At 44.0% G+C, this 23,352-nt stretch overlaps 1 protein-coding gene across 2 annotated transcripts in view; it reads right to left on the minus strand.

The window, feature by feature from the left end:
• Positions 1-23,352, minus strand: part of lilli (AF4/FMR2 family member lilliputian) — a 195,098-nt gene that overhangs the window by 141,927 nt on the left and 29,819 nt on the right. Inside the window, exon 1 of one of the 2 annotated variants that reach the window (XM_014353082.3) lies at positions 6,223-6,549. The exons of the other annotated variant lie outside the window; for it this stretch is intronic. Within the exon in view, the coding sequence (XP_014208568.2) occupies positions 6,223-6,242 (20 nt within the window). The 5' untranslated portion in view covers positions 6,243-6,549. Of the gene's footprint in view, positions 1-6,222; positions 6,550-23,352 lie in introns of those variants that run through there. 2 annotated transcript variants of the gene reach the window in all.

Below are 23,352 nucleotides of genomic sequence, written 5' to 3' on the forward strand. Positions count from 1 at the left end.
ACCTTTTATTCCGTCCAATATCTGTGTACGGACGTTTTGTACGCGTCGGCAGGGGCGGAAGATCACATGGTGCAGGGCTCGCCAAGATTTCGGGCTGTTTGCCGGCCTGCAATTTGTAGACTCCTCCTCATCTCTCTCTGTTTGTGTAAAGAGATATATATCCGCTACCCCCCGTGAGTGAGGGGTATTACTTGCGCTGCCGTGCGTCTCAAAGTCAATAGTACAGGGAGGGCCTCTAATTAATTGGCCGAATACGCGTGTCGAGCACTTATGCTCATGCAATAACAACAATCGAAACTTTGGATTTAGAGGGTCAACCTCCTCACCCACATTTCCCAGATAAGCAGCCGCTAAGGTATATTGATTGGACCGCGCAATCCTCATCACCCGCAAAAAAAAGCTCGAAAAAAAGTCTCTCGAGAAAGCTTCGTTTCAGGGATCAACCCACCCTCTTTTCCCTACATCTTCATCGAAGAAGTGTAAGTAACAGGAGAGATTTACGAAAAAAAAAAAAAAAAAGGGCGAAAGAGAAAGAAGGAAAGGGAGGGTGAGAGGGAGCTGGTCCTATAACTTGGCGCGCGTCTCTAAACTTTTTCGCACAATACTCGTCTGTCTCGTCGTCGTCACGTGCTCCTCCGTGTACATATATTACCCATACATACGTACTGGCAAGGAACTTAAAACTGCTCGCGGCAAACGAACGGAGGAAGGAGCAGCAGACGAGGAGTTCCTCGAACCCTTCGCCACCGGGGGTAGGGAAGGGGACCAGACGCCGTACTTCGATACACCTTTTTTTTTTTTTTTTTTTCCTTCTCTTTTTGTTTCTTTTCCAACCTGCTCCCTTTTTTCCTTCATACGTATACGCGCGCGTTTCACGCAAGTGTGCGCACTCGCGAAAAAAGAGGATCCGTCGTCTCCGGATCATTATTTTATTTTCGTATTAGCTACGAAGAAAAGAGTTTCGGCCATCACCAGCGAGTGGGTGGCGCTGACACGTATACGCAAAAGGGCACTTTTAACGAGCAAACGTGATTCGAAGTAGCTATATCCTCCCACGCACGAGTCAAATTTTCTTCGCACGGGCATTAATAGCGAACCGTACGTGCATGTGTGTATTATACGAAAAAGGGAATCCATCGAGTGTTTTTCATCTCTTCGCTGGGCTATGTTCCGCTGATGGCCCGTCAATCATAGAAAACTACGACTTCGTTTCGGGGGTTCTTGTTGTTAAGTTTTTTCCTATTGCGTCCATCTAAACAATGGTAACATAACGTTATGCCACGCGAGTGGATGGATGGACATACACACGTGGAAAAAACATCCCAAAAAGATTGAATCGAGTCGTCGCGTGTACCAATATAAATATATACACAGCCATGTTTATCTCCTTCGTTTTGATCAAATAACCTACTCCGGAGTGGCTTCTCGTCTCGCAAAAGCGGGTACGGGGTCGTTTGCACAGCGGTGTGCTAGCTGGCGGCGATCAATAGCGGCCAAATGAAGTCGTAGTAATTTCTGCGCGCGCGACTGGATGAAAATAAGAAAAGTCCTGTATACGCGACGATTATGGGACACACTACACTCTATTTATCATCATCGGATTAATTGAAAACACGCAGATATCGATCTTTTATCCTGGAAATTTTATCTCGCACAATGGTAGGTACAGGACGTTTCGCAATGGTGGGTTTGGGCACGATACGCGATTAGAAATTATTTTTTTTCCTTTGTCGAGTTCTTTCGAACTACACGAAACTACCAAGTAGAGCAAATGTGTAAGCAACAAGTTGTACATCAATGGACAATGGACATCAAAGGTCTCTCGCAAACCTATACGTAAAGTTCAAGTATATATAATATGAAACAGAAGCGAAAAAAATTTTCATATACTATACCCCGTGATCTAGGGGACATGTACGCGAGAGTGCCTGTTGCAGAAATGGTTCGATCTCTCTCGCGTGTATCCTGTATATAGGCAGAGGTATGAGCAAAAGGAACAGTAGGTAAAGCAAGAAAGAAAGGAAAGTGAAGATATCGACAATGACTGTACGGCTCTATCGTAGGCGCCGATGTCTCATTGGACCATCCAAACACTCTCCGCGCTATATATTGTGCAAAATGCGATAGCAAACAAACAAGGCTTTGTTTTTCCTCGTAAAGAGACACGCCATTTCTTGATTACTTCAGATCTAAATGAATAATTAAAAGCTCGTCAATGGTTTTTGTTTCTCGCGACACAACACAAAACTGTAAGCGAGTCGCGTGATCCGTTGTCATCAGCAGCTCAAGCACACATACTTATATCCTCGTGCGATGGTTCGCGTTGTATATTATACATACAGCCCCCGGCTTTCATCAATTTGTAAACGCATCGCTTGATTGTTCCGGAACTCGTTTCGGTGTGGTAATATACAGACGGTAGATCGACGTAATCTGTTTACCACTGTGTTCCACTATTTATGTACTCGTGAGAAGTTTTTTCCTCTGTTTTTTTTTCTGCAAACCCTCCTCTGCAAAGACCTCGCGATAATGTAGCTGCAGCTGCCACCAAGCAAAGTTCTTACTGTCACCGCGATCGATGTGGAAAGAAAGGGGGAAAAAAAATGAATAAATACCACCTCTCTGCTTTGCGCAATTAAAAAAAGAAACATGAAAGGCAGCGACCCTCGCTCGCGAGCGTGTCGCCTACGCTCGATCGACCCTCTCGTCCGATGTAAATAAAACCCTCTCCCCTGTTCCTCTGGTGGAAAAAAAAAAAAAAAATTTCTTTCCGAGAGCAGCACAGGAGGTGGAAAGATACCCGTGGTGCCCAGGGGGTGTGGCTCTCTCTCTCTGCGAAGCTGAGAATTGCTGGGCGGTAATTATCGCGATCTCACTCTCTCTCTTTGCAAACGCTGATGGTGTGATTGTGTGTGTACAGTTACCACGGCACACGCGAATTTGACGGATGAAATGGGAGTTAATTGGGGATACATATAGCTTGGCGGGGGTGATGGTTGGCTAAGAGAAATAGGCGAGAGTTGTTTTTGATTATTATTTTTCGGTATTTGCAGAAACGAGTCTCGTTACGATTCATCTGAGGGTTTATTCGAGTGATTGTAATTGGTACGCTCGTAATGAAGAGGAAAACAAAAAAGACACGAATTTATCAATGATAATCCTCGTTATGACGTATACAGTTCAGATCGTGTAATAGTTGCTTCAATAGTTTAATTGGGTTTTCCAGTGGAGTTGCGTTTCTTTCCTCGAGACCTTTTTTTTTTTTTCTTTTTCACTTTTGCAAAGTACACCATTCAACTTTGATGCTTACTCCATCATAATGTTATCATCGAAGAGGTTTTCAAGATAACCAGTAACAACCTACAAGTATCAGGCTGCCAACTTGATACACTTTTCCTCATGTGTACGATTCGTATGATTCAACTGTGTGTGCAATAACTATCATTAAAAGCCGCATTGAAGGGTATTTGAGAGAATACTTAAACATTTTTATCCCAAGTCAATAATCTCGCTACCGACTTGGCCAACTTCTACCCACAGCACTTGTGCATACGCTGCGAAAGTAGCACTTTTTTTCTTTTTAATTTTTCCAACTCGCGGAAGAAGAGAGAGAGATCGGGGTTTTCCATAAAGCACACAGCTCGGCGAGAGAGGAAGAAGAAGAAGAATATACAAAACATGCCGGCTCTGTCTCCCATGCCCTCCTCCTCTTTCCTTTGCAACTTTTTGCCATTCGAGCACGGTATATATATACAGCCGACTAGTTTGACCCCGATTAACTCGCGCTGGATTATTAATTGTTTTTCCGGGAGTTCAGCTATGCGAGACTATGGCTTTGAAAGATGGATCGCGGTAGCCGAGCGGGCAAGGATAGGAGGGAAGCCAAAGAGGGGAGGAAAAGAAAAAAAGTAATGGTTTCATTCGGATGACAACACGGAGTTTTTTGTTGTCACACGCGCGCAACGGAGTATAGTTGACGTTTCGATTAAAGCGCGCAGGTGGGTGCAAATGGGGTTGGCCGGTTAATCATCGAGCGAGTCATCTTGATACGGTGATGGAAGTTCAGCTGGTTATCCGAACATGAACTCAATGAAGATTATTAATCAGCTTTCGCGGCACATTGCTAACTTGGAAGAAATTTGGGTAACGACATTATTCACTCCTTCTCGCCGTATAGCAGGGGATCGGTTCTTCCAAGTCTTCCTCTAGTCAAAAAGCACACCTGTACGTGAAAACCCAAAGCTCCATCAAATATCGTCAGCTCTCGAGTGACACGTCAAAAAACCACCCACCTTTCCGTATATTTACCACACTCCCTCTCGTCCCCCAGCCGAGCGATTTAGCAAATTGAGAACAGCTACCCTTTTCGTTTCCCTCTCGCGCGCCGTAGTAGCACAGCCTAATGACATTAACTTCCGACTTCGAAGCGAGTGCATGACTATACACGCGTGCATTATACACGGGTCTGGGTATATTATAAGGTGGTGCCGCAGCATCAGATACACGGGTATATATAACATACCTGTATACGCAACGTGTAACGTAGCACTGGATATTAGGCGAGTTCCTTAGGAGGAGAAAGAGCAGAGAGGGTAAGTACGAATATATGGACTTGGGATCCCCGAAGTTGAAGGTTCCATCGGGACACCACCGGGGAATCGTTACAACTACAAAGCCAACTCTGTGCGTTACACGCAGACACGCGTACAAATAATACCTATAAGTTATTGCCAAGATATAACCACCTCCGTGGACAAAGGCGCGGTTTGGGAGGCGTGGGCGTAGGGGCGATGTACTTTTCGAATTATCGGGATAAAATGATGCTCATACACCCATTGGCGCGAAGGTGAGTCACGCCGCTCTCCGAACCGAGTGGAAAACAAAAAACCCGAGATTTCGCGATTAAAAACAGCACGTGCGACGTCTTAGAGAAGATAGATAAGGGCCGGGGGAGGGGGCAAACCGCTCGATTGTTGTCTTATCGAGCGCGAGGCTCTTGATCAAAGACCCGATCGAATGAAGACGGGAAGTTGATTGATGTACTTTTCGGTCTCACCTTGTAGGTGTATATAAGCGTTGAGAGGGCGACGGAGGGATATGAAATCAATATTGCCCATCGACGTGGTGACCTCGAAATAAATTTGATCGATGCTTGGAAAGAAGCCGAGCAAATGGGTGCTTCTTTAAAATCCTGCGAGTCCTGTCGAGGGTGGAGGACACACGCGGCCATTAAAATACATATCATGCAAACATATATACTTTGCAGAGGGAAACAGCTAGCCACCAGGAAGAAAACGAGAATCGGCTGTTTGCTAGCTGCTTTCCGCCCGTATAACCTGATCTCTCCTCCTCTCTCTCTTTCGCCTGGCTAACGCGCTCGGCTCCAGGTGCAACTCCGCGACTGTGTACAGGTATGTGTACACACATTATACGCGCAGGGCACACATGTGATTGCTGCGCTTCTGTGCTCGCGGTGAGCGTCTAGTGTGTGTGCATGTGTTGTGTGTACAATCTCCTCCTGATGCTTCGAGCGGCCTAACCTGACCCGTGGGGCGCCTCCTCCTCTGCTTCTTCTGTGTACACCAAGAATGTGTATTTTCATAATATAGAGACACACGCGTTAACTTACCTTAGTTTTTAGCGAAGCACCTCCGATGTTTTCTTTGCGTGAAAAATTAAAATAAAATAAAAAACGAGGTCATGAAACAACTTGATCAACGAACGAGCACGTTTTATTCAAGACATTGGATCAACACAAGAGAAAGAACTGGTGGATTGTTTTTTTTTGTTTCAATCGCCGCGAAGCACGAACGATTACCCCCGCAAAACTCTTCGGCCCCTCACGGTTGGTGTTTGATACACGTAAATATTGAACCAAAATCTGGCGTTTCGTTTGATGAGGATACGATGAAGTAAAAAAAGTAGCTGGGAAGGAAGAAAGTCCTGACATTTCGAATCCTCGTATCCCGAGGTTCGGTAGAAGGGAGAGAGAGAAAAAAAAAAAAAAACAAAGCGAGAAGAGATAAAGGCGTTGTATAGACAGCAGCCGCGATCGAGCTCGCGAATGTGGGACACAAGCGTCCTCGTAGAGCAAACGGAAAGGAAAAAAAAAAAAAAAAACTGCTCTCAACGCCAACTGTACACACAACCAAGTATATTACCCACCAGCTGTGTGGTTTGTAAGTGATGAAGAATCATGAGATCACCGATTCAAAAACTCACCCTGGTTTTGGTTTCTTCATGACGGGCTCACACGGGCTCCGGACGACGACACTTACTCCCGTGTCACGTGCCCACTTGTCTCCGGGTCCTCATGGCACGTAAGCCTCCTCCTCCTCCACTACTCGCACAAATACGTTTTCGACCAACTGTTACACAATTTTCCGATCTAGCGTACGATGATACACGCAGCACTGCCACACCGTTGCAAGGTAAATATCGTTACAGTATCACTCGCGCAACGCGCACGTTCAAAGTTCGGGTTCACTTATCTCTTTTCTCCCGATATTAAAACATATATATAATAATCATCATCATCATCATCATCTCCCCACAAACGGGGGATCGGCAGCAAGTGGTATATATATATATATATATATATATACGTTGATGCTCCGGAACACACAGACGACGACAGACAGCAGCCGCTCTTTCGAGCGTTCTATTGCACTCACGCACACCAACTTTCTTTCTCTCTGGCTCTGTTACACACGAATAAGCGTGTATGGGAGTTTGAGAGGTGGAGGGGGGGGGAGAAGGAGACGACGAGGGGAGGAAGAAAAAAAAAAAGGGAGGCGGAGGAGGAGTGTCGCTCCGTCTCGTTACACGCACGCGAAATGGTACGTATTATGGTGTGTACCTGATGCGCGTATATCGGTGGTGGCACTGGTGGCTCGGTTCGCTAAGCGCGACACCACGGCACGTTGTGCTGTAACCAGCTACCACTTTTCAACCCCTACGTGAGCGTGTACCTCTGTAGGGGGAGATTATTAACACGCACAAACACACACTCACACACCCCAAAGGAGTACTGCAGCCCCCTTCGAAAGACTGCGATCTGGCGTTCCGTATGTGCCACTACGAAAATCGTCGACCAACTGACTCTGTACCGTAGGTGTATACATGTGTAGGGATGACGGTGCGGAGCAGCGAAGACGTAGATGGCGCTGACGGATGCACATATATAGGACTGGCAGCATTAAGCCGAGCCTCCACTAGTTCCGAACTGATGCCAATGTTATATATACATGTGTACACACTTGTAAGTTGGTGCTCCAATCCAATCTCTCTCTCTCTCTTTTTTTTTCGGTGCAGCTGTTTCGATACAGCTATACGTCACGCGCATTGATTTTAACACTTTGCCGATGATATGACACACGCAATTGTGTATTATATACCGTTTGGCGCACGATGTGCGCGCGTATGGTAAGTTTAGTATACCTACAAGTATAGGTACACCAGTGAGGAAAGAACCTTCTTCTCTCTGCACACGTGCACACGACCATACGACAACGACAGTGGGCTATATATATGGCAGCGGATTGAGAGAAAAATGCCACGAATGGGAAGGAGGAGAGAGAGAGGAGCTTTTAAAACTCACTCCGTCTCGTTCTATCACTCGCTGTAACATATACATATACGCATTCGCAAGGCCTCCTGTTTTGCTATCGGCGTACCCCGTTGTTGCAAGATGAATAATAATTTTTGCACTTGCACGCAGCTTCAACACTCCTTTTAAATGTCATCAGTCTTCGCGCCAACGGACAGTTCGTGCGCTATCGCGGGGTATCTGTTACGTGATTCTTTGACTTGGATTTCTTTTTTATGAACAGAAACAAAAAAAAAAAAAGGATAGGAAAAAAAGCAACTTGGCCCCACTACACCACGAGCCTGCTGCTCCAAAATATCACGCCGCGCACTCTGTATTTTTACATGTATTACGCACGCAGAACGTGCGTGTTACGCACTTGGCCCAACCATACGTATACGTACATTATAACACGCACGACAGACGAGGCGATCAAAAGTGAGAGAGCGGCAGCTCTTATCTCCTTCTTCATTCACGAAACTGTACACAAACTCTCTATATCTGCCAAGTGTCACCGAATGATCGTCGAGGGCTGTTTTACAAGTGCAGTGCGAAAAAATCTCTCTTTCTCTATCGGAGCTGCAGCTCGAGCACAGTTCACCACCACTACCCATCAACTGTCAATTAATCGACCAACAATCGGCCAATGAGCGCATGTATAGGTATGTACCATGTACGGCTGGTGCGACAGACAGAGACGGACAGATGGTCCCTCGGCCGTGGCGGAAGCCATATTGCCAGAGTATACGCAGCTCGCGCACACACACATATATATTTTGGAGCGCCGGCAGCGCCAGTCAAATCTTTCTCTCTCTTTCTCGCGACTCTCTGCTTATACATACATATATGTATGTATATATTCGCTCTACTGTTTTATCTTATGTATATATATGTATATATATTGGTCCCTGGTTTGCACTAGAGTGCCACTCTAAGAGTGGAGTATCGGTGGCTGTCGTCGCCAGGAGGAGCGACGCTCGCCGCTGCTCCTCCGTCTCCCTTTTACTTCTGCAGCAGCGTTGCGCTGATCTCGTTCCGCTGTGATCTCTCAAAAAGTAGGTGGTACACGCGCGCGCACACACGCTCCTCAGCGTACATGCATATATATATATACGTGTGTTGTGACGCTCGTCCACTTGTACAATGTACATATTATAATCTTCTGCTGCTCGACAGCTGCCACGGGCTTCTTCTTCTTTACTTTTGTATATACTTCAGCTTCTTCGTTTTCTTTTCTCTTTTTCTCTCTTTTCAATGTGGAACATCCGAGGATATGTATTATACCAACGAGTGCGGCTGCCCCATCCTTCTCGTTTTGCTGCTTTACGCTCGTCGAGCGGCGCAATTCATTCATAAAGATGTACAGAGCGCGACCGTCGTTTCCCATTCATTTTTCGATTGATTTTCGTTCGAATCGCCTCGGAAATTAAGATGCAATACATTGGCACGACTGGCTTGAAAATGGACGGAAGGAAAGAAAAAAAAAACTTAGATGTATACACGTTGGGAAAAGGTTGATTGTTGCCTCGATATATTTTTTTATTCGCTCGTTAAAACACAACGTATAGATTCGAGTATGTGTTGTTGCGGCTAGACGGCCCCTTACCTCTTTGTTATTCGCGTGAACATGTATACGTAATCGGTTTATTTTTGGAACACTGAAAATTTTAATGCACGTGAAAAAAATGATGACCACCGACGAGACCGTATTATTGAAATTTGAGCAACGAGGAATCAATTAACCATGTTTAAACATAAACACACATTTATCACGTAGCCACAAGAGAGCGAGTACGTAACTTTGTGTATTATTCTGTTTGCGATGTGCCATTGTTGGTATTGGCTTTGATGAGCTATTTCGCGCACGACTATTCGTTGTAATTCTTGTTACGAGGTCAATACCCATTTCATTACCATACCGAGACTTGGCGTAAGCTGTTCTTTGTCCGGAAGGAAAAAAAAAGAAAAAAAATACCCACTTGTGATTTCGCGGTCGTTAATTTTTTTTACGAGCAAGAGACATACGCTACGTTTTTAACGCACCGGTAAGAGTCAGGAATTGTAATCGTCATGTGTACCTACAAGAGTTTAATAATTTGTTCCACTCGCCTCGCGTTGTTACTTCAATGGCCAAACGTAAGCAAATTTTATTCAAAGTTGTTATTTAATTGATAGATTTAAAGAAAGAAGAAAATAAAAAACTCATTACCAATAAAACAACAACAACATTCAACCACGAGTGAAAGATATTTTTTTGTATATTTAATTTTAAACCAAAGGTGCAAAACCAGTCGTATGTAATTGAAACAACAAAGTCATCATCCAAGGGTTGTCGAGGTGTGGATCCGGGCTGTGCAAAATCGGCCCATCATCCCTCGATAAACGTCACCGCGCATCAACTTCACCCCCGTCAATGTCCCCTTCGATCGCCTCCCACCTCAGCCGTTCACCTCGACGAGGCTATATATATACACTTCTGTGCCGCGCATCATAATATGTGCACCTACACACTCGTGTGCTCTACATGCCCCCGCAACCCCATTATCCCCCTCCTGCCCGTGACACGCGAAAGCCAAGCATCCAAGTGGAAATTCGTGCCATAATCGTGACGGTCCGAGATTGCGGAGGAGTGTGTGTGCATCAGGAGCCCAAATGAGAGAATCATCGGAACGAGACGAAGAGGAGGGAAAAAAAAAGATCACGAGCACTCTTGCTCCCCCCCCCCTTTTTTCCAGTTTCATCTCCTCTTTCTCGCTCGCTCGGCCCGTGGTGCAGCTGTACCGCACATAATATAATAGACTGCGGTGCACGGGAGGTGTGTTGCGACCAAATTCTTTTACAACAATGTATATACAAGAACACGTACATGCGTAAGTAGGTGGGGGGGGGGGTGAAACGAGGAAGAGGGTCATCGAGTGAAAAAAAGTAACGAACAGGGTTTTTTGGCCATCACTTTTGGCCGGTCGTGGTATATACAGAGTATGTGGCAGATCATGAGAGTGGCTTGCATCTTCTTAGGTGGCCGTTGTCGAGTTGGGTCCCAAACTGAGAAAAAGGGCCGAGTTGGGTCCCGGTCATTAAATGTCGGTGTGCGTGCAAATAGGGAAAGTTAGGTTTCTGGTCCGGCGTATGACGCGATGGACGGAGAGAGCCGTCAGGTGTGGTGTAGGGCACACGTGGGCGCGCGCCCCCTCCTATTTTCCCCTCCACTCTTTTACACAAGCGCCCGCATAGCAGCATAACACATTATACATGTACAACCAGAAAAGACAAAGAGAGTACTTATATATAAGTGCATATTATAACGATGGCACGCGACAATTTTTATAACGTTAATTCGCGGCTGTCCCGATCTTGTGTATTATAAATATACATATCTAGGATGACAGTCATGAAATGATGCCTCGCCTTTATTGGTTATTCATTTTTTTGTGATCAAATGATCATTTAGTGTCAACGTATTGATTGATTGGTTTTTTTTTTTTTTTTTTTTTTTCAATCATTTTTCAACTTTCATTTCGCGAAATGTTAAAATAAAATTGATCTCACCCTTCGCCGTTCGCGGGTTTTAATTCAACGAGGGTGTTGTTGGTTAACGCGGAGAATCAGCATTTCGTGCAATTAAAACTAAAACTAAATCAAGTGTTTAATCTCGGGACGAATCGGTGTGTTAGTAGTGAAGCGTGTGATTAAAGGGCATTCTTTTTTTTTTTTTTTTTTTTTTTCTTCTAATATTGTAACGCCAACGATAGTGCCTCGAAGACAAAGTAAACAAATAAAAAGCGAATCGTTGTAAAAAAGGAACAATGAAATTTTATTTGTTCGGCAGAGCAGCTAGCGACATCTTTTAGCCAGAGGTGGCAGTCCACACCAGCTCGAGATCTTTGGATACACGGTATTTCCAACGGAGCCTTTCCCTCCCCGATTTCTTTCTTTTTTTCCTCGTTCATTTCTGCCATTTCTCCACCTCCTCCTCTTCTTCTCTATTACCTCCATACCACTCGTCGTCGTCGTCGTCGTCGTCCCGTACGGTTTAGCGGATTGTCGTCGCAGCGGATAATCCTCCCTTCTCTCCATCTCCGTCTTATTATCTCTGCCGCCGCTGTTGTCGTTAGCAAAGGGACACCGTACGATGCATACCCACTGGCACGTGTTTCATTCGTCCGGGGGTTATTTATCGCCTTTTTGGAACTTTTTTTTTTTTTTTTTTTTTTTTGAAAGTTGCTTCACCGTCGGGTAATACGCAGATAAATGGACGTTACGGTGAAATCGAGGATTCAAGAATATTGTGCGTGAACACGCGTCGTCGTCGATCCGTTCAAACTGGTTTTTCGGCGCGCTAGACCGCTAACTTATTACCAACTACATTATTTTTATACCTTTATCGTCCGTGTGTATAGGTACCTACATCGGACTTTCTCTAATCGTCCTTTAACGGAAACTTGAGTAATACATGAAATTTCTCAAGTAAATGCGATGCAAGAAATAAAAAAAAAAATTAAAATTACTTTACGTACAACAGAAACAGTAAAAAAAAAAAAAGGATACCACCTGTGCTAGAAAAACGACATCCTTGCTCGGTTATGAAAGTCGGTGGCGGCGCACATGGACAGACCGAAAGAGGTACAAACCTTGCCGTGTTGTATACACTCGTTAACTTGGATGGTGTTACTTGGGTGGTTGTTTTGTGAAATTCCATTGTTGACCGTTTTTTAAATATCCACAATCGGCTGAGAGAACTTACGGCAGAATTTCTCCACCTTCGAGTGGAAAGATAACTTTGTGAATTTACAGCTGATTTTGTTTCAGAGGATCATTCATGTCAATAATTGTTCTATAATTAGTTCAATTTTTAGAACAATACGAATAATGTTCGAGGATAACTTTTACCCATAGATATGTTATGCCTAAATGTGTATACTCGATCTCGTACACTACGCGCAAAAATAAAAAAAAAATCGGTTCCAATCGTACTTGGACTTGGGAGTCCAAATAGAAATTCCACGCTCGAGAATGCACACGCCGATCGGGAGAAAATCCAAAGAGCACATCGCGCGGACGGGTAAGCGAGGTAGCGATGAAAGTTTCGAAGCTGAAAATGAAAGTGCCGGCTTCTCGGTGCGTCGACGATCCTGTTGCCGGCCCACATTTTCTTCCGTTACAAGCGCGCACCACTGCATCGGACACGTGAACATAATGCATACACCTATATATGTGTATACTTGCGTGTACCGATTATACACACTTTGCTGCAGTATCCGCGTGCGCGTCCGGAAACTTCCGCTAATTGGAGGAGCGCAAATGATTTTTTCAAAGGAGATATACATACGTGATGCGCCGTATCCACTCAACCATTGAACCTCGACTATCTTTTTTTTTACCATACGTCACGTATAGATCACATCATCTTTCACGGGGAAAACAAAAAAAAAATCATCCCACCGATTCTTCATAAACTGTACATATATACAAGAGGGGGAGAACAAAATTATGGTCAATTACACACGTAAAAGTGTAATGACAGAACCGCAAAACAAGAGTACGTGATAATACATTGTGTTTATCAGAGCAAGTATATACAGTTCAATTAGAGCCGTAAGAGCAACAACGTAATGTGCCCCAGGTGTTATCGGTCGGCGAATACGATATATATGCGGGTGTCATATACACCGTCACTCGCTTGTACAGTGTAAATATACAAGCGAGAATGATGACAACTAAATCAATCACACCGATTCCGCACAACAGCCTAGTGGGGAGCACGAAAATAGAAGAAAAGTATAATTTTCACCAAAAAGGGGCTGCGATCGGAAAACGAAGCGAAATCACCTTTAAATGCATAGATCATCGGCGGTGGACTATATATTTATGCACTGATGGAAAACGATGAAATTGTAATTTCATCAAATTTATTCACCCATATACAAGTATACATTGGTACTATTATTGTTATTAGGTTACGATGTGGAAGAGAATGGATGTATAAAATATATATGTTGTGCCCCGCGAGCAACGTATAGCGGCGTATTACATATTACGAGCGTTTAATTTTGCATGGTTATATGTGTACACAAAAGCAAAGGAGAGACCATAGGTGCACTCTCGCATGCAAGTATATGCACACACACACACACACACACCCGCTGCTCGGGACCTTTAATAATTTGTCTTGCGTAATTTGTGCCGCCAGCCAATGGGACCGGCTCGGCGAACTGTATATATATATATACATATATGTACATACAACGAGTGAGCGACGATTTACGGCACTTTCGAACTCCGCTGCTTGCAGTCCAACTGTATATTATACCTGGTACCTACTGTATATAAATATATGTGATATACACATGGGTGAAACAATGCGTGGGTGCGAGCGAGATTGGTGCAAAAATTTATTTCGCGGGTGCATGTACACTTTTGTACACAATACACGGGGAGCTCCCACCCTCTTCCTCTCGTTGGTTTGCTCTCGGAACACCGCGATGCATATTACCACCTACATGGCTCCGAGCGAGATATTCGAGCGATGCGGAAACCTTTTGGGCAAGTTGTATTCTATTTTTCTTTCTTTTTTTCTTTTTTTTTTTTTTTTCCCTCTCTCACTCCATTTTCACAAATAAAAATATCTTACAAAACCGAGTCCGGCCGGTTTGATCGAGAAATCGTTGGGTGTTTTTGCCAACCGCGGCTCTCAAACATACACGTACAGTTTTGATGGCGATAAGAGAGCGCCGAGAGCGTATTTTTAATTCAGTCGCATCAATATTCCGATCGTCGGGAATAATGCAAACAATCACTACCACGACGGCGACGATGAAACGGCATTTTTTCACGGGAATACAGAAAAAATAGTGCGATCCAACGCGAGAGAGAGGGTGACGATCCTTTGAAGTGAAATGCCGATGGAGCTCTCACTCGTAAATAAAGAATAAGCGAGCGTCTAGACACTAGCTGTTTTCGACTCGTTGGAAATTCATTTTTCACGCTCATCGAGTGTGATAAAACGACCATGTGGTCCCCACGATAAAAAAAAAAAGGACGATTATAGGCTCGTTTTCGTGCGACCGGCGTTACACTTTGCGTAAATACGGTATTCAAAAAAGTATACGCACGCGTTAGTGTCTACTCTCGACGATCCCCCGTTTATCCATTAGAGCGCGAATCGAAAGACACTCGCGAACAAAAAAAAAAAAAAAAAAAAAACAAACACAACCACGAGTTTGTGTATATTGGGTGTGAGCGTGAGATCTATTTTTACGTGTGGCGAATGCTCCGCTGGTTACGGACACTTGTGCGCGCGTGTTTTTTTTCGCAATCACCGCCGCCACCTCGCACTTGTCTTTTATTAGAAAACCCTCTATCTCTCTTTCACTCTGTGACTGAGCTATTTGCGGCTCGAGGCGCAGGAATGCAAATTTTTTACCCTCGACGAGGAAGCTTTTTCCCTCTGTAGGCGATTTTTTTTTTTTTCCTATGTGGTGAGGGATTTTAGTTGTGGGGATAAAGTGTAGTATTGAGGAGCGCCGCCGACAAAGTGCGATTTTGTTTTTTTCCTATTTTTTAGCGTTTGAGATATTAATTTTTTTTTTTTTAACTGTGCCGTACAATGACGCGCTTCGATTAGCGATTACTCTATTTTTAATTGTGGAATCATAAAAAAAAGAAAAATAGAAATAAGAGTAAGAATACGATCAAGAGCGGAATAACCATCAGTTGCGAGCTCGGAGTAAAGGGAGTCGACGATTGAGAAAAAAAAAAAAAAAATGTTGCCGAGCGTCAGTACAGTGTATACGATAACGCTCACCTGTACACGCATCGTTCTTTTTTTTTTTTCTTGGCCTTATCAAACCTATACAGTGCGATTCTTCCCAAAATGTATAGACCCTCCGTCTAAGCTTCGCAATGGACGCCATTTCTTTCCATACGAACCCAGACATGTTACTGAACAAGTGTTACAATAATATCCGCGATTTCTACGCATGTGTAATGTAACTGCCCAATTGATTTTAATTTCACGCGCGTCCTCGCTGTCTCTGTATTTTCTTCCATGCGCGTACGATTGTCTGGTCGAGATAGCGTGGGTCGGTGGGTGTATATATACGTTTGAGGTAATTGCCGGTATATTTATAGGCAACGCACGGCTATTCTCGAACTGCTCTTCATTAGTACGTGTCCACCTATGTATATATACGTATATAGTTGACAAGCTAATCACCACACTGTTGTCTTTATGTAAGGTGCAGTAATATTTTTTTAAGTGTAATGATTTTTTTGTTTTTTGTTTTTTACAGATAAGAACTATGTGACTGGATGTTACTTGTTCCGAAATTAGATAACAGTTACCGAAGCAACAAACTTCCGTTTAACAATGTACGCGATGATTGGCTTTTTATCGATGTCAGTAATTGGTATTTGATTTTCCAGTAAAGAGAGTAGAGATTACATATTTGATTTTTTTTTATTTTTTTTTTTCATTCAACATCAATAAATAAAAGATAAAATAACGAAAAAATAAAAATAAATAAAATAGTTTTTGTCACAGAAGCCATAGTCACCAGGGATACTTTGTGGAAAATTAATTTTTCCTACCTTGGAGCGTTATTTGTGACATTTGTGTGAGCAAAACTACTATTTTTGTGGCCCACATAAGGAGTTGTCGTCGTTTGCTTGGAAAAAAAATCCCCTAAATGGCGAATAATCATTGAATAGTCTTAAAAAAAACCATTACTTTAAGCATCACGAGTAAATCAGACAATATTATTCCATCACGTAACAATATTAGCACATTTCCATGCAATCGAAGATTGGCAACAGTGGGTTTTCCCTCAAGTAAAATGGTGAGTACAGGTAAAAAAAAAAAAAAAAACCAAGAGGAAAAAGGGGGAACCCCCGACCTTCCGACAAACGCAGAAAAAAAAGCCGTAGCCATAGAGCGCAGGAAAACGAGATTACGAGGTGTATACTTCTCGCGTGTGCGGCGGCCTAGATTTTCGGCTCGCAACAACAATATACAAATATAATATCGTGTGCGCGCGGCGGAGACGGCCACCATTAGCCGAAGAAATTTAGATAATTTTACGAAGAAAACGCACGTAATGTGCTCGCCTGTGTACATGAGTGATAACGTAAAAAGCTTCGTGACGCATAAGCGCGTGTGCTATGTAAAAAAAAAAAAAAAAAAAAAAAAAAAACAAAGCGTACAGCCGGAATGTCAAGACGTTACAGTATGCGTCTGAGCGGAAAAAATGGGCCACGGGTGTATATGTGTATGCGTACGCGAACTCACTTTCACGGCGACTGTCTGGCTGTAACCGGCTGTAACGATACAAGTACGCCATACGAGTCGACTGAAAAGTATCAAGTTTTAACAGAGATATAATAAATATATTACACGCGTATAAGGAGGGGGGGCGTGGCGAATGAAAGTACAGGAGTACATTATATGTAAACGGCACAATAGATGGGTCAATTTGCACGGGATACAGGCGGAGGAGGCGCTGAAAATTTTAACGAGGATCGATAAGACGGGTTCGGTCGTACTAGTTTCAAAGGAACACAATATAGCCTAGGACCGGGTCACAATTGGCGCTTGCAAGTGGTGCATGGGTGAAACTGTGTCGACCCGAGTTTCCACGGGAGACTCCCATGTATAGCCAAAATTACCACGAAAGAGGGAGGGAGAGAGCAAATATCGCTCTTTGATTTGTTTTTGTTAAAAATAATTACCCTATTTGGCCGATGGTATTTATATATAAAAAGTGACTCTTGATGAAAGAAATCAACGAAGAGGAGGGATATTTTTACGTTCCTCGAGAGCAGCGCGTCCGTCTCCCCCTCTTTTCCCAAAGAAGCGACGTGACAGACGACGTCGTCAGGACGTGTACCTACTCTCGATTTCGCTTTCTTCGGTACGTGCATGTATATATATATACACATGCATACGTATACGCGCGACGACGGAGTCTCTCTTTTCGCTCCGCGGACTCCTCTCTCTTATTGCAAAGAGCTTCCCCCACCCTCGAGTTGCCAAATCCGATTCTTTTAATTGTACTGCCGGCTCCTCCCATCGGGCCATTTTTCCAGTCTCCAGGTGGCATTCCCCGGCTGCTTTTGACGTTGCGCCACAAGTGGAGAATTATCAAGTCATAACCATCCCTATAGCATTTTTACGCAATTCGACACACTGTTGGACGGTAAATACTCCCTAAAATCTTTTTGTCGCGCGTACACGTACAGGTGGTATACACGAGGTGTTCATTCGCCAAATGTATAATGACACACCATGTAATGCGATAAACACACATATACCATTGATCACCTGGTTTATGTGAGTTAGCCACCCACAAAGACACGCATACACACAAAAGTCTGGCGGCCGTAACGAAATGTAGGTCACGGCGTACAAAAATACGCGTAAAAAAAATTAAAAATAACCCGAAATGAAAAGGCGCTGCGCCGTTTTCTCCATTGTCATGCACGCGTATAGGGACGTGATGGCGCGCGAAAGGGCAGATTCGCGTAAAATCGATTCTCGGGGCGCGCTCTTCAACCAACGACGCAACGTATATATAAGTATATACAGCATAATGCGTGTGTACACGCGCGAGCGACAGCTCACTCATTCACGTGGAAAAATGCTTGTTGTTGGCGCCTAGCCGGCTATGATAATTAATGTGTGTATACCACCAGCCACGAGAATACACTCGGTGCGTAAAGCAAGGAAAGTAGAAGGGGTAGGTATACGGGGTGTATAACAGCTTTACGCTCGAAAACTCGCGGCTTGTACAAGTATACGAGGTCATACACAGCGCGCGGACCGTCGACGAGGAAATGAGTCGACGACGACGCGACTCTCCTGATTTATGCATAACCTGCATAATGTGTGCGCGTATATATATGTGTGTGTACGAGCAACAAGTTTCTCTTCTGCAAGCTCGAGCAAAGAAGAGTTAGTGTCCCGTATATACACACACGGAAGGGCTTGTGCGCGCCACAACCCTTGTTATACCATATATACCCTATAGACCTTACCCTTCGTACATCTCCGTGTGTCCGTGTATGCGAGCATTTTCTATTCGGCAGAATTTTGATTGTCGCGTATGAGAGAGAGAGAGAGAGAGAAAGAGAGGGAGGGACGAGAATTAAATCTGAATGGCAAATGCGACGAGATGCGCGCGGTGATATGATTAGAAGTTTTAGGGGCCGGTGACCCATGGGAACGGGACTCCTGTTGCTCTACCGAGTTGCGCGTGTGTTAGCCGAGCTGTGGTACAATGGTGCCCGAGAATGAAACGATGTGATATTGAAGCTTAGATTTCATACTTTTATCGCAAGTAACAGGTGATATATATATATAAATGGCACACCTGTATAACACATATGGGGGGATAACAAACTCTCCGTTATAGATATGATGACGATGATGACAATGACTGGGGGGCATGTATTATTATTATACATCGTGCGTATCGATGGGATCATCATGTATAGTACGTATAGCAATACTGCACCGCTGGTCTGACCAATTGTGCACACCGAAGAAAATTGCCTTGAATGACAATTTTCCTTCCCGAGAAAACAACAACGAGGAAAGAAAAAGCGCGATAAATCCAACAGCCGAGACGTCCACCAGAAGGAAAAAAAAAGAGAAGAAAGCCCCTATCGTCGGGAGGAAGAGAGAGAGATTTACGAGGACAGTTGGAAGAAGAGGAATATAAGGAGGAAGAAAAAGACTGGCCGGTGCATTGTAAAAAAAAAAAAGAAAAAAAAGAAAAAAAGAAAGGAAGACGATGCCACTCGGTATGTACCAAAAGCTCCGGTTGCACACGCGGGCGACAGAGTCCAGGTGCGTCGTTCTCGCCCTTCCGACCCCTTGGGCGCACCCCAACCGTACAGGTAGGCAGCAGCATTCCCATAAATACGGTATATGGACTCGCAGTTCGCAGTACCCTTTTTCGGTGCCATGGAGCTTCCCACGTGCTCTTATTTTCCTCCTTCCCCTTCCAGACTTTGATACCTCGCGTCGCACAGGGCAGCGCGAGCGAGAAAAAAATTGCCTGTCCGCGACGATGAGATGCCTGCTCGTCCATCCCATTGCACACATATACACGGAGAGGGAGGCTCGCCGGTGCTTCACGCGATAAGCTCTGCACAGCTGATGCCGGCTATGTCATGTAGAGTACACGCGTAGCTTGTGTCCTTGGCTATAAGCCGTGTGGGCTCGATCGTGATTTCGCGGGTGGGAGTACTAGGACATTTCGTCCCGAGAAAAGGGTTAAAGTATATACCTCCAGCTGATGCCATCCCGTATATAGAATATTACACAATCGTCTACTCGCCATCTGTTGTAATCGGTGTTGGCGTGGTGTGGTTCCTACCAATTTGTACGTGTACCATTTATATTATACATACTAAATTCTGTATAAATAAATAAATAAATATATGTATGTATATAGAATTATGTGCTCCTTGCTGTATAGTGACAAGTGTTCGAGAAAGTGACCATGCTTTTGTTGTTGAATTTTTGAGCCACTTGGGAAACAAGTATTTTGTTGTTGATGTTTTTCGGCATTGTTATAAGTCGCGAATACAGTGTTGGGGAATAATGATAGCAAGTTTCGCGAATTGCAAGTTATTGAAGCTTAATTTGGGACTTACGTGCGGCTTATCGATCAGCTTGTTCGGCGAATCGATGCGTATATCATATTTCTCTCTAAAGGTTTTCGTGACTTACCTGTAACAGAAAGATGTGAGAAACAGATTGTTAGTGCATATTTATATGTAGTGTTTGCTAGATTTCAAAGGACATGCATCATGGATCTGCTACAAAAAAAAAAAAAAAAAAAAAAAGAGAGATTGTACGTAGTAGTATAAGCAAACGAAAAATAAACGAAAAAAAAGTTTAGCAGTGATAGATAGATAACGCTTTACTATACACTACCAAGAACCACCACGATAAAGATAAGACCCAGCGAATCGTTTCGATCGCGCGGTTTTCGCAATGTTCCGCGAAAATGATGATTTACTGCTCTTGTTTTATCCTTTTTGTTTCTAATTGCCCGTAAATTAAAAGGCACTTGTTTGATTAAAATTGAAGCCCCTCGTTAAAATAAAAGCAACACCAACCGAGTGAGAACAAAAAATGAATCTAGTTAAATCGTATACAGAGTTGAAAAATCATCTAGTTTTTCGAGAGGCAGCGAGAAGCAGATTCAACGTACATCGTCAACCAGTCTGCCGGGTTCTCGGGCCATTTGGTATGTAGGGTATACGATCGCAGCCTTGGACGGACCTCGAGAGTTCCCATCGATCACACAATCGAAGCCCAGCCGGCAGAGTTTCGCGATGATTAAACAAACACCAGAAAATCAAATCCCATCCCAGTCAGTGAACCGTATCGGAAGGGGGGGGGGGAGGATCGATAATTGACCAAGCAAACGGACGCCCATGATTTTAATTGCGCGCCAACATATGTGCATATATTACGTGCACCCGTAGCCAAAGGGATTTCTCGCGTTCCTTCGTATGGCGGAGGAGCTCGATAGACACGCTCGGAATCTCAAAGACGCGTAAATCCTAACAAATTCTCTCTGTTTGACTCGTCGCCCTCAAATGGACACATATACATATATTTACATTGAGTATTCAGCGTTTGTTGCACATCATAACTTGAGACGAAACGTATATGGACAGTGTAATAATTAATCTTTCATCGATTAAACGATCGGTGCGCCTTAAAAAAAAAAAAAAAAAAAAAAAAAAAAAAAAATTAACATGTCCAGAATTACATCGGGTTCTCTCTGATCGGTGTACATAACGATCGATCGGAACAAGAGGGGGAGAGGATTTCCCGAAAATTAGCAGATTCCAATCACAAAGGAGTAGGTGGTATACAGATATACGCACCGACAAGGAGGAAGATTAATCATGTACTTCCTAGCACCACCAGATACATACACAGTATGTATATATATGCAGTCTCACGGTATCTCAGAGAGAGGGTGCGCGTGGTATTCGTGTGCGTCATGCAGACACAGCCACACGCAGGGGCGCGTTCTCTCCTTTGGCGGGCCGTTTGTTGCCTCCCCCCCCCCCCCGGCAAAGAGAGGCGAGCAATATTTAATCCTTCGCGAGGAAAGAGGGCTACACACAAACACACACATTCCGACATATCCTCCGTTGTGGCAGCAGTAGCGCGTTGTTCTCGTTCTATCCCGTTTCTTATTTCTCCCCGTCTCTTTCGCCGCACACGCGTACGAACGGCTATACTGAAGAGAGAGAGAGAGAGAGAGAGAGAGAGAGAGAGGAGAGACAAGAAAGAGCGACGCGCCGCCGAGGAGGAGGCCGGGAAATCAATAGCAAGAGGCGCCTGCTGCCGGCTCTCTCGTGTGAATACACACCGGATACCTATACGTGCTAAATATATGTATATACCATGGCGAACCGGTGTATTTTGTATATGTATATACAAGCGAGTCCTCCACCATCGCTTGGGGAGTCGCAACGCGGTACGCAAGCACACGGTATAATACAGGGGCAAACGACGTAGCAACATCATCACCGACACCCCCTCCCCGTGTCCTCTCTTGTTTGCACACAATGTAATTATACATATATGTATGTATGTATGTATGCACGGTAAAAAGCTCTCTTTCTCTCACCGACCCCCCCCCACCCCCCGACTCGATGATGACAGGATATTCCCGTTGACGTCGTCTCGCGTTCTCCAACGGGATGAATTAGGAAAGGACTGATTGGTAAGTACAATTTTCCGACAGAAGAAACAATTAGGCCATGCGAAGCGGTATATACATATTGTAGGGTCTTTCCACACGTGTCTCTGCTGCCAGAGTTTGGGGTGTGCTTACCCACGTCTCGTCCTTTACCAAGCTACAGCTCCGGCTTTAATTATATTAATACACGGCATATTCTAATTTTGTTTTTTTTTTTTTTTTTTTTTTTTTTGCCACTGACAATTACGTGCGACGGTTGTCATGAAATTTGGCACTCGATAAAAGGATCCTTTGTTTTTTTTTAGATATTAATTCTCTTCCCTCGTATAGGTAATACCTACCCACGTGTTGGTAATGGGGATGGAAAACGGTGGGACGTAATAGTATGTGTTGATGTGGTCAGTGAGTATTGCATAATATCCAAGGGGAATGATGAATGTCAAACTGTTGACGTAAATAAATAATTTAATAAGACAATAGGGACAAATTTGCCGAATAAATATTTACCTACACTACTCGAGAGAGTCCTGTTGTGTATAGAGATATGATTTTGATTTCGGACAGTCAACGGGTTGCGTTCAAATGCGCGCACGTATCAACAAACACACGCGCGCAGAGACACGTGTCCAAAACACAGAGCTACAAGATGACAGAAGGACGTGGCCACCTCTCCTCCTCCTCCTCCTCCTCCTCTGAGTTTCCCATTTACATATTAGATCCTATATATCGAATTCATCGCTATTAATTATTCATTAGGAGAGAGAGGGAGAGGAATCCATTACGGAAGCAATAGACCTCGCAATAGACAAACGGTTACACACGCGTCCCTCCTTCTCACCCGTATCTCTTTCGTAGCTCCCCTGATGTGGTATTATGCTACTCTCGAGCTGTTTTGCTCTCCTCCTTTTTCGTCGATCCTTTATCGAATCACACACACATGCATATATTATGGTTATGCAGTTAGGACAGCCCTTGCATTACGCGTTTAGAATGTACATGTATGATAGGTATTGTATTTCCTAACGCGTTTCT

The sequence above is a fragment of the Copidosoma floridanum genome, unplaced genomic scaffold, assembly GCF_036245765.1.
Source record: "Copidosoma floridanum isolate Cflo_tuat_1 unplaced genomic scaffold, Cflo_Japanese_pri ptg000006l, whole genome shotgun sequence".
Taxonomy (NCBI): domain Eukaryota; kingdom Metazoa; phylum Arthropoda; class Insecta; order Hymenoptera; family Encyrtidae; genus Copidosoma; species Copidosoma floridanum.